At 43.6% G+C, this 12,477-nt stretch overlaps 1 protein-coding gene across 2 annotated transcripts in view; it reads right to left on the bottom strand.

Annotated features, from left to right (window-relative positions):
- LOC147706702 (solute carrier family 22 member 7-like) overlaps window positions 1-12,179 on the bottom strand; it is a 143,845-nt gene extending 131,666 nt beyond the window's left edge. The window contains exons 1-4 of one of the 2 annotated variants that reach the window (XM_086925845.1): window positions 11,703-12,179; window positions 11,516-11,654; window positions 7,475-7,578; window positions 4,907-5,061 (exon numbers count right to left, since the gene is read on the bottom strand). In XM_086925845.1, the coding sequence (XP_086781971.1) occupies window positions 4,907-5,061; window positions 7,475-7,578; window positions 11,516-11,654; window positions 11,703-12,034 (730 nt within the window). In that variant the 5' untranslated portion in view covers window positions 12,035-12,179. Of the gene's footprint in view, window positions 1-4,906; window positions 5,062-7,474; window positions 7,579-11,515 lie in introns of both variants that reach the window. The other variant, XM_086925844.1, reaches the window with a different exon arrangement.
- Window positions 12,180-12,477: the final 298 nt, after the last annotated feature.

Raw genomic sequence — 12,477 nt, 5'->3', positions numbered from 1 at the left:
ACCACGAATCCTACCTGCCAGACCTCGGCAGAAGGGACCAGCACGAGGTCCAAGAAGTTCAGACAAGGCGCGGTCAAAGGACCTGGACTCACCAACTTCAACCACACAAATTAACGAAAGCGACAGGAAGAAGATGTGAAGGTCGTGACGCTAACCCTGAGAAGTGAGTGACAAGAAGATAGTGTCCTAGGACTAGGACAAGACCAGGAAGACACGTGCAGAGTGCGTGCGCTGCATGGGGAAGCCTGGCCAGAGAAGATGAAGAAAAGGGGATCAGAGTACGTCGCGAGAAGAAGAGAAGAAGAAAGATCGGAGTGGCATGCCGTCACCGAAGAAAGGAGAAGTCAGAGTGGCACGCAGTCACTTCAAGAAGAAAGGAGAAAGAACAGAGTGGCCACCGCCACTAAGAAAGGAAGAAAGGAGAAGTCGGAATGGCACGCTGCCACTGCAAGAAGAAGCCGCCCCTGCGGAAAGAAGCAAGGTGACAGGCACTGGAACACCTGAGTGCAATGGAAGACAAGCCTGGTAAGAGCACCGGCAGTGCAGACCAAAGACAACCACCTACGAGCCATCCATCCACATGGCGAACGCAGAAGACAGCAAGATAGACTGTTGGCGACATCTACCTCTGAGGTTGAGTGGAAGATTGGATGGCGAGAGTGCTCACACATCCGGATGATGAACTGACCACTCCACACCGACCCCTGGCAACCCAAGAAGCAGAGGCCTCAAGGGACTCTGGGGGCAGCAAGTCCCGCACGGGAGACAGATCTACAGAAGCACGTCTGCAGGACCCAAGGGGATGAAAGCCTCGCGAGCAATGAAGAGAGTTGACAACTCAACCTTCAGGTAGAACTAGGACACGACGGTGAGGCTCGTGGAGCGCCCTGCTCACGGCCCGAAGGCCATGGTGGAGCAACACGACCGAAAACACCAGGCCAGTGGAAACCTGGCAAAGAGGTCCTCCCGGACATCTGGTGAGAGAAGAATCCTGGCGAGAGGGGCATCCTAGTGAGAGGGATGTTTGCACCTACTCTATTCACCTGCCAAGAGTCAACACTAAAGCCTGCCTGGGAACATCACGAAGCCAGAAGAGAGAACAAAACCAGAAGACTGTTGACACCTGTGTCATCCATCTATCTCTTATCACCAACGGAGCGAAGCAAAGGCAGGGCTGAGAACAGCGGACAGATAGCACCGACACAGAATGAACCCGCAGAACAACTGCGAACCGTGCCACCAAGAACTGTTAATCCTGAACGCAAGAACTATACTGCCTGCGGTTTGCAAGCAGCGAAAGAGTCTCGTTTGAAAGCGCAAGTCCAATGTTAAATTTTCTGTGTTTTTCTTTCCCCCCACAGGTTTTTGGACTTTTTCTGTTTGGGTTAATTTTTAATCAATTTGGGGAGGGATGTAGTGCCCCAGCACAGGTCAGCATTCTACTGCTGAGCATGTATCTACACTTAACACCCACCCACCACTGATGTCACCGGTCAGGTGACACAGCCTGAATAAAAGAGGCCGAGCCCACGTGCTCTGGGCCAGTTGCACCATACCTCCAGTGTGTCCTGTGTCTGCGTGTGACTTAGTGCCAGCATGAGGGCCTAGGGCCCACCAGACTTTACAAATTTCTCAATGATTAATAGTATCAAATCTAAAGAACATTTGTTCAGGATGGCATACCACCGTTCCTGAAAGCGTTTAGAGTTTGTGCATCGAGATGGTTTTAAGGCTATTCGTAGACTCTGGGGTATACACTGCGCTCAGTGGTATGTAATGAGTGTGGTCTACTTCACTGCCCGGCAAGAGAGGGCGGGCTGGTGTGGCACTGTTGTCTCCTGGGACTGAGAGTCCCGAGCGCTGCTTCTCTAGCCGCTTCCTGCTTCCAAGGGTCAAGGGTCCGTGCGCTGCGTCTCCCCTTGATTAATTTCCCTTTTTGATAGGTACAATAACTGTCTTATATCTTGCTCCTTGGTCCGGTTGGTAGATGACTGTGCTATATCTTCATGAATTAATGAGTATATTCAGGACGCTTCCTCCTCTCCCAATGCAAAAGTGTCTGCTCTTGCTTCTGTGCTTTTTGAGCTCTCCTCATATGCCATGTTGCTATTCGCAATCTTCAAATTCTGTTGTTTTTTTCAATGGCGTGCTACCCGTCCAGTGGGCGGATTATTGTGAACAAATGCTATTTTTTTGGTGCAGGTGCACAGCCTTCTAATTTGAATAATCTTTTTTTTTTTTAAATACTGTCAATGTTTTAGGTGCTCCACGGGGGACGTCTTCCGTCCTGGATGTCTGTTTATGAACCAATTACCGTGCTTCTAATGGATCATTAGATGCGTCCCCCCTGGGCACTCCTTCAGGTTCCCTGTTGAAAGAACTAGGACTCCAAATGTTTTGTTTCTTCTTGTTCAAAAATCATTCATTTTATTTTTTCAAATCATTCATTTTGTTTTTTCAAACTTAATTAATGAAATTCATTCATCATTTCATTGTTACTTTCCATTTAAGCAAAGGCATCTTTGCTTTGTTAGGCTCCTAGACTGTGTTTAAACTGTGGGAATTGTAACAACATCAAAAAAGGTCATACAATAACACATCCCATGAAGGGATACAACATAAAACTTAAAGTCTCTGCTACCTGTGATACGTCTAATGTAATTTATCTAATGAAGTGCCCATGCGGGAAGGTGTGCGTGGGGAAAACGGAAAGAAAAATAAAGATACGCATCAATGAACACAAGTCCAAAATACGAACACGAAACATGAAATCCACGGTGTCAACGCATTTCACAGAAGAGCATCACAACGTCTCACAACTGAAATTCCTGATATTAGAGACAGTGGAAAAGATTGAAGGAAGAGACAATAACAAACACTTATTGCAACGTGAAAATCTTTGGATACACAAAATGAACTCTAGCAAACCGAATGGTCTGAATGAACGGATAGAGTTTGCATGTTATCTATGAGTGATCTGTTAATTATCATTGACAATTTTATAAACCTTGGTCCACATGGTAATGATTTTTTGTACCGTATTCATCATATAGAAGAGGATTTCTTTTTGAATTGTTAATGTTTTGATGATCACATTTGTAGCACGACTCACGATTGATGTGTTGCACCCGGTTTTTTAATGCACCTCGTCATTGAGTTTTACCATGTTTGGAGTACTCCGTTCGTTTTTTCACATCGTTTTTTTACATTGTTTCTTTTTCAATCTGACTCGTCATTAATACTCCAGTTTTTTAAACTTTATTTACATGATTGATTGCGAAATATTGGTTACTCATTGAATCTCTTAATAGGAGTATAGATTGCAGACAACGTCTGTTTTCTACACAGACGCCGGGAAGATGTCTGTTTTTGAGATTGCTAGCACGTGACTAACAGCGGGCGTCCAATCACGTTATTTTTCAGGCAGAAACCCGGAAACACTGCCAGCGTTCCACAGAATCGGGGAAACCAGTCCGGTAGATTGGAATTTCGTTAGATGAGAACTTTGCATATCCAGTGTAGTGAAATAGAAATTAAGAATTTCCAGAAGAAAGGAATGAATTTATGAATTTATTTGAAAAGTAAAAGAGCCTGTGCGAGGAGTGGTGACTACGCATAGTCAGGGTGTATCTCCACATAATCAGTCTCTGACGTCAGTTTTATACATGCTTGACATTCTTGCTGTGCGTTTGCGTAGCAACCAATAGGAAAGGAATGCAGCCTTTAATACCTAGAACCACAACATCTAGTAAGTGGATTCGCACTATATTAACAAGCCGATTTCATTCGGTTGAGCACAGTGTTGAAATCTGATTTTCATCGTAACGTTTTATTTTTTAGAATCCCAACCCTTGTATTGAAGACAGGGCATGTAAGTCTCTGGATTTTTGTTCGTTATTTTTTTAAATCGCGAGTACTGTTTTTTAAATTTGCACTTTACACAGGAACATATACACACACGACCAGCAATTGGTCAAAAACGCCCACGTGATTGCTCACTTTTGAGCCACCTTGAATCACTTCATGTAGAGCATGTTGATCATAATCAATACATGAGCTGACAGCAGAGCTATACTGTTACATTCTGCCTTGTACATATTCATCACTGTTATGCCCAATAAATACTTCAACCTATATGTTTCAGCCTAATCTGTAACATATACTATTTGAATTATTTACACGTTTGAATAATTAGCAATAGATGATGTACATATGGTTGCAGTGTTATTTTTGAACTATAGCGATGCTCCTCGATGAAGGGCTTTGTGCCCGAAATGCATAGGAGCCTAACAAAGCAAAGATGCCCTTAAATGGAAAGTAACAATGAAATGATGAATGAATTTCATTAATTAAGTTTGAAAAAACAATATGAATGATTTGAAAAATAAAATGAATGATTTGAAAAAATAAAATGAATGATTTTTGAACAAGAAGAAACAAAACCTTTGGAGTCCTAGTTCTTTCAACAGGGAACCCGATGGAGTGCCCAGGGGGACGCATCTAATGATCCATTAGAAGCACGGTAATTAGCTTGTGAAAGTCTGTCACAAGGTGGCGCTGTCTGGCTAATTTAGAGATGACCACAACAACAGGTAATAATTAATTCAATATACATAAAAAATTACTATTACCTGCCGCCCAAGCCACTCTGATAGCTTCCGAGGCCTGAAATAATCTGAATTGTCACACTTGTAGGAGTGTGATGGTTAGTAGTTGTGTTGTTACTATCATTGGCAGCATGGCTGGGGCAGTGATAGTGGCCTCCTGACCAGAGCTCTGGCTCTTATATTTTTTACAAATTAAGCACTGCACAATATATTTAGCCTAAAGACAGTTGCTGCCTTCTAATTAATTGTGTGTCAAATTGATCAAGTCAACATGAAACTCCCAGGTCTTCTTTACTTACTTAAAGCCACAGTGATGAAAGACAGGCCAGAAAGAGACACCCCGGAAAGAGACCAGAAGACTGCAAGCATTGGGTAATTGATGGAGGCTGCGGCGGCCGTTCCGAACACCAGCGTGAAGACAAAGCAGACCAGGAGGATGGTGCGTCGACCAAACCTGGGAAGAAGCACATCAAAGCATGTTTATTTTGGACCACTTACACTCTGCAGATCATGAAGAACTAATGAGATACCCCTACCCTGGGGCGTGAAGACAAGAGACAGGGCAATAATGGGAAAAGCATCTGGACCCGCAATCCAGGAGTCAGTAAGATAATGTGCGTTTACTCCCACATTCATATGCTGTTAGCATTATTGACCCAGGAGCCAGTCATTAATGCTAGCTTTTGTTGCTTGTCCTCTTTGTGCACCCTCGTCTTCATCTACTGAAGTATATGTCAGGTAAAAGGCCGACTGGACTATGGTGGCAAGGCCCTCTATATGGGAATCGCTGCACTCCTTCTATGGAGACTTCAGAACATGCAGAACGTCGCAACTAGACTCATCCTCGGCCTTCCCCGATGAACCCACATCACACCCCACCTCAGGAAACTCCACTGGCTCCCCGTACAGAAGAGATGCCAACTCAACCTGCTGACACATGCTGACAAGGCTCTTTAGAACCAAGGACTCGCCTACATTTACCACCACCTGAACTTCCATCAACTGTCGAGATGACTACACTCCACCTGCTTTTCACTCACCGATACTTCTGCCGTCTATCAAAGCAGAAGTGGATGGCGCTCCTTCTCTCACATCACAGCAAGACCCGAACAGCCTCCTCATGCACCTCCGGACCATCACCTCACTTTGGAATTTCTGAATGCCGCATTCGGCCACCCGGTTGGGACCCAAATGATGAAGCATGACACCAACTAGGTTGGTGTGTGAGGGGTCTTTTAACAATACCTAGTGAGTCCATGTACTAACTCTACTTGTAATTGTACCACATTCACATAGTGGGTTCATCCATTGTTGTTTATCTTATGATTATACTGGGGATAGGGTCGCACCCCAAATTTTACTTGCTCTCCCATTGTTTTGCTGTTATTTAAGAGTATGACATTTTTTTCTTTTGATAATTAAAAATGCAAAGGGCAAAATACAGGAACATACAAATGTTTGTCCATAGCTAAGTGGTCTTTTTGGGATGGGATTTTATTGATTATGTGTGAATGTAAATTACTACAGCAACATCCTACTTGCAAAAAGGGTCAACTAATAATCACAGTAATGATAATAGTTTGTTTTTATTATAATGCTTCATAACTTTTGTCTGCCTTTTCTGAATAATAGGTGTCATTTTTTCCCAATTAAATTAAATTCAATGAGCTAGATGTAGGTAATCTAATTTCACTGATTCCTAAATACCGTATTTTAACGATTCGGTATTTAGGAATCGGTAAATATGATGTATGTAATAAATCTGTAAAATTTACCGATTCGGAAATATTTCTTATTACTGATTTGGTAATACCGATTCGGTAATAAGAAATACCTTCCCATTCATTCCTATGGGCCTGGAGGCCCATAGGAATGAATTCGCAGCCATTCACTATTACCGATTCGGTATTTAACGAATCGGTAATAGCGGGAGCATATTCAAGGGTGGCAGGGTGTCACTATGAAACCCTGTTGCACCCCTGAATTGTGCATGTGTTCACATGAGGCGCACATGCATGTCTGCCACATGGCACCTTGAAAAAAGCAAATTATTGCTTTTTTAAAGGTATTCGGTATTTACCACCAACTTGTAGTTGGTGGTAAATAACGAATCCTTAAAGCAAAAAAGCACTCACTTGAGTGCTACCTACATAGGTTTTAAGGATTCTGTAATGTATCGATTCCTTAAAATAAGGAATCAGTATTTTACTGAATCCTTAAAATAAGGAATCAGTAAATTACCCAATCCTAAAAACCAGCCTCCTACATTAGAGAGGGCTAAATACCGGTGGGTAACGGGAAAATCACCGATTTTCGGACGTTACTGCACGGTATTTAGCTACCTACATCTGGTTCAATGTATCGATCTTGCAACGATAGAAGGCTGATTCAGCTTTGGCAGGAGGAGTACCCCTGAAGCAGCGACTCCTCAACTCATTGGAGCGCTTTCAAGAAACCTTGGACATTAAAGCTTTAGAAAAGACCTGTGCAAAGAGCAAAATCAGGTGGAAAAGGTATTTGCGTTTTTCTCAACTGCAGATTAGCCCATCCCCATTCATATATTTGTGTCTGTTTTATTACAATGAGCGGGTAAAATGAAGGCAAAAACTGGTAAGACGTGTGAAGTGAGCGTTCTAGGCTTGGTGTACACGCGGCCGTGTTTTAATCATTCAACCGTCCGGTGATGTCACCATCATCCGCCATGTCTGAGCTGCTATCTGCTCCACTTTCCTGCTCTGTAAGGAGTTGACAGGAACAGCGTCACGCACAACACCTATCAGACTCGACTCAGAAGACCTTTGGTGTCACCAGTACTTCTATTGGAACTGACACATGCAAATTATGAAAACAATAAAATAATACTGCACCTGTCAGAGAGATAACCAATCAGAATGGCTCCCATAGTGACCCCGATGAAGAAGAAGGTGGCTGAGGCCTGATTGAGCCACTTCCGCTCGCACACGAGGTCCCACTGAAAGGCAAAGGCAGAGCTAGTGTTATAAAGACTGATCGCAGAGAGATTCTCCATGCTATGATGGTTTGCCCTACATGCCCTACTCAGCCATTGTGTTGGCAGAACCCCCTCCTTACAAGCATTCATGCACTGAGATCAGCATAGCCCATGGCCATCTGTTCTGCGGGATTACCCCGCCAGTGTTTCACACTAAAGCCGAAGAGACCACTAACCACTTGTCAAATGCCCAGCCTCTCACAGTGAAGAGTCCTTGGATTTACAGACAACGGGATTGATTTAGATCTCGGCGGACAGGTTACTCCACCTGCCAAATTATAAATCCCATAGGATATAATGGGATTTATAGTTCGGTGGATGGGATATATCCATCACATTTGTGAAGGAGTACCCCGTCCGCAGAGATACTGTCTTTGGCCTCATTATCCGCCCCTTGTCTTTCTAAACTGCTTCTCTGATCTCCAGGTGGCCTACAAGGGCAAGACGAATCTTGTGTTACCATAGAAAATCATTATTGTGAGCCCAGTTCAAGAGTGGAATACTTGTCCGGTTCACAACCTATGATAGAAGTGCCTACAGGCCCTTGGCATTTTACATTCTACCTTTATTGATGCATGTTGTGTTTCAAGACACCCCAAGCTCAGCGTGGTCGGGGTGCTGGATCTAGCTTTTAGTCGCACCCTGTGTTTACTCCCCTCAACTCTGAAACACACCAGAAACCTATGGCTTTCCCCGGGCACTCTGGTCTGTGAATAAATTGTATCAGTTAGACCACATAAGGAAATAGACACTTGTTTTGGTAAATAATTTAAGCACAAAATAATATCATGCAGAGGAGTAACACCTAAAATATTCAAGGTTAAAAATGTACTGTTACATTTGGAGAGCAATTTTAATCGGAGTTAGGGAGTTGAGCAAAAGTGTTATCATTGAAGAAATAGAAGCATCACATTGGCTCTCAACATTCGTCATAGTACCCAAGCTATGCAGTTTGATTAGTGTGTGTGTTAACCGTAGACCCCCTGAATGCAATATAGACAGATAGATACCTCCTACCATCAGGTGTAGCCCAACTATTAAGGAGTTCTTACTTAATTTACAAAACTATCTCTTGTTACTCAAAACCTGTAGCGGCTAACATACTCAACTACACCATGGAAATGTCATATAACTCTATCTAGATTCTCTCCGGATTTCTATTATGCCTGCAACATTTTAGGGTGGGTGCTTAATTTTGGTAAGTCAGATTTGAATACAAAATGGTTGTGGGAGACATTTTATCTTGGAACCAGATCATTTGTGTATTTTGATACTTTTGAACCCTCAAGTTCAATGTTCATGTGAGATACAGGCTAGTACATTTTGTGAAATTCCATGCTAAAAATAATCTATCCCTACTTGTAACTGATGTTTGTGTATATCTGATATTCAATATGTTGTAGCTCATCTTTCCTTAAGTGAGTCACAACATTGCATTCCACTTCCAAACGTTTTGGTCTCTGTGCATCTCTAAATCAGTCTGTTGTCCTATGTAACATATAAATGTGCTCTTCTGTTTTCCACTGTTGCTGCAAATAAATATATTCAGCCAATATAGGTGAAGGAATGTGTAATATGCAGCTTTCACTTTCTCAGTGGAATATAAGATGTAGAACATATGTGAGGTATCAATTCGTTAACCAGATTTGTCAACAGCCATTGGTGGAGAATGAGGGAGGAGCTGCTGCCTGCCAGCTGGGTATACTGACAATGAAGATATCATCTTATTATTATGCAGTAGGTGCCCTCTCTATGCCCCCCCCCCCCAAGTTTCTGACAAGGTACTTTCAGAGGGAAACTCTGGTTAGGTTTCCATGTGGGAAATTAGGCTTGATTATTATTATTATTATTATTATTATTATTATTGGGACATTTGTAGAGCGCTGCGATTACGCACACCGGCGTGTCCACGCGCTGAAAGTGGGATAGGCAGATGGCAGGGGACACAAGAAAACTGCGCGGGCCGTTATTTAGTATAGAGAAATGTTTTTAGTTTCGCTCGGAAACTAGGCTCCTCTGGTTCCAGGCGCAAGTCCGCTGGCAGTTTGTTCCAATTAGTTGCCGCTAGGCATCTGAAGGACCTGCCTCCCATGCGGGCCTTCTTAATTCTTGGAATCCTCAGTAGGCCGCCCCCTGTGGATCTAAGCGCACGAGTTGGTTTGTACACTTCGATCAATTTAGTCAGAGGGTCGGGTGCCCTGCCATTCAAGATGCGATGACAGGTGCAGAGGGCTTTATATTCCACTCTTCTCCTCACAGGGAGCCAGTGTAGCTGCTGGAGGGCCGCCTTAGAAGGCGCCCTTTTAGGCAGTCTGAGAATCAGACGTGCTGCCGCGTTCTGCAGCACTTGCAGGCGAGCCATGCTTTTTTCTGGAGCCCCCAGGTACAGCAGGTTCCCATAGTCCGACCTAGCTGTCACCAGGGCAACTAAAGGGCTGGCAAACTGGTATCACTGAATGAGGCACAGGTAGGAAAGGCATGGAGACACTACAAGGTGCTACTGGTATTGATATGGCGTATTTAAGGCACAATCAAAGGAGTGGCTCGGTTGCCCACCATCTGAGAGTTACAGAATTATGCTCCCCTATTGATACAAATTATCCGCATCTAGGACCTTTCCACAGTCTGTGTGAGTCCAACCCACGTGGACCAGAAGACCTTCCTTCATTATTATGGCTGTACCTTGTATCACCTTGTGCTGAGGAAGACCCGCCGTGCCTATTAGCAAATCACGCACTCCATTGGGTCGAAACGTTGACTTTCCCCGCCCCGCGTGAAAAGGAAATTTAAAATCATAAGCAGCGCAGAGCTTTATGTACGAAGGGATGGATGTTCTCTTTTCACAATTTCTCTACCTTGATCAAGTATCTTCTTCCTCACCTCCTCACACTTATAAGTTATTAGATGTATTACCGTCTGCATCCCAATTATATAAGCATCTAACACTTATTCCTGGAGATAGAGATAAAACAGAGGTAGAACATCTTTGGAAACTCTATTTGCAAACCACTTTTTCCACTCCTTTATGGAATAACATTTGGAACAAAATAAGGAAATCATCTAGAGCAGCGAATACAACTCAAACTTTGTTTTATTTCTATAACTGACTTTTGATGACTCCTGTTACATTACATACAATAGATTCTGCTGTTCCTTTTAATTGCTGGTCTTGTTCTCAACTCTCAGCAGATCTTAACCACAAGTTATTTTAATGTCCTCTTTTTTATAAATTTTGGTTGAGCTTGGCAACAGATAAATACTTTTTTTAATATACAAGTCCCATTTAATTTTATTAAACTTTTTCTAGGTAGTACTTCTGACCATTGGTCATCCCAGTCCAAAGATTTGTATATGGTAGAGTTACTTCTGGCGGTTGCTATTCAACAAATTACAAAATCTTGGAAGGATGCATCTCAAGTATCTTTTCAAGCATGGTGGTATGGATTTTGCTATAACCACAGACTTGATAGAGCATATGTTTATCCAGTTACACTTGCAATTAAAAGGGATGTCTCATGGCTAGCCATGACTACTTTTTTAAATAACTCTGCCGATAATTCACAAATACACAATCCTCGAAAGGAAGAAGTGCCTAAGCCTCCATGAATTGTTCTTTATTAATAATATTTGTTTTATTTGTTTTATGCCTTTAGATCTTTTTATAGAACGTACTGATACGGTTATGTAATTAATACGTTTCTTCCTGATGGTGTTAAGCATTTCACACCTATGATTATATGCAAATAAATATTTTGTTTCTTTTTGTATTATATTTGCATATTTATATCAATAAAATTCCATTATCAATATCACTTGTATTTCAAGGGACTGGAGACATCTTCTGCCAGAAGTGGACATCATGCAACAGTGGGTCGGAGTGTGACCTTAGGGATCTTACCTGGGTGGCGATGGTAGAGGTGAACTGGGAGTGGTCATAGTCCCAGCCATGCTTGCAACTCTGCAGGGCCGATTCGTTGAGTGTGCCCCAGGTGGAGGTGTTGTGTGTTCCCCAGGAGAAGGTGTTGGGTGGTCCCCAGGTGGAGCTGTTGGGTGGTCCCCCTATGTAGTCCCTGGGTCTTCTCCAGGTGGAGTTCTCCAGCAGGTGCCACTGGGGCTCTCTGTACATCTTGCAGGAGCTGAAGGTCCCATCAGGCTCCCTGGGGATGCTGGTGAGGAGCAGATCCTCCTCTGTGAGGTTCCTAAATTCATCTTGGTTGGGAAGGGCACAATGATGAGAGGGCACCGCTGCAAGGAAGTTGTGCAGCAGGAAATGTGAGGGCAAGATAATCTGAGGGATTATAAGGAACACAAGTATTTGGATCTGGAAGAGGCCAAAGCCACCCACCTCCAAGATGAGATCCTCAAACTTCATACTGCCTCCTACGGAGAGACTGGACCCACCACGCAAGGTGCACATATAAATATTAAGGGTTCATAGGAGATAAGCCAGGGTTCAGGGGCTTGGAGGGGTCTGAACAGAGAGCTACGGTCTCAGAGGAGGCGTAGTGACTGGGAGGATTCTAAGTGGGGAGTCAGGGTTTCACTCGAGGGCCAAGAGGTGGGAGTAGACTAAGTGGAGCATCGGAGTCTCAGCAGAGTCTGAGGAGAAAATCAGGGTCTTGGGGATGATTTTGAGCGATATTTGTATTTGTATTTGTATGCCGATTTGTAGAGCGCGATTGCTGCCCGGGGGCGTCCAAGCGCCCAAGCGTCCAAGATATAGATGCTGAAAAGTGGTTCAGGGTCTGAGTGGAGAGCCAGGGTCTCTATGAATCTGAGGGGACATCAGACGTCTCAAAGGCAGCTCGGTGTAGTCTCAGGAGGTGTCATTGGGGTAGCAGGCTGCTCGGGAGTAAAAGG

The sequence above is a fragment of the Lissotriton vulgaris genome, chromosome 6 (assembly GCF_964263255.1).
Source record: "Lissotriton vulgaris chromosome 6, aLisVul1.2, whole genome shotgun sequence".
In the NCBI taxonomy this organism is placed as follows: domain Eukaryota; kingdom Metazoa; phylum Chordata; class Amphibia; order Caudata; family Salamandridae; genus Lissotriton; species Lissotriton vulgaris.
This window is presented reverse-complemented; position numbering and strand designations above follow the sequence as displayed.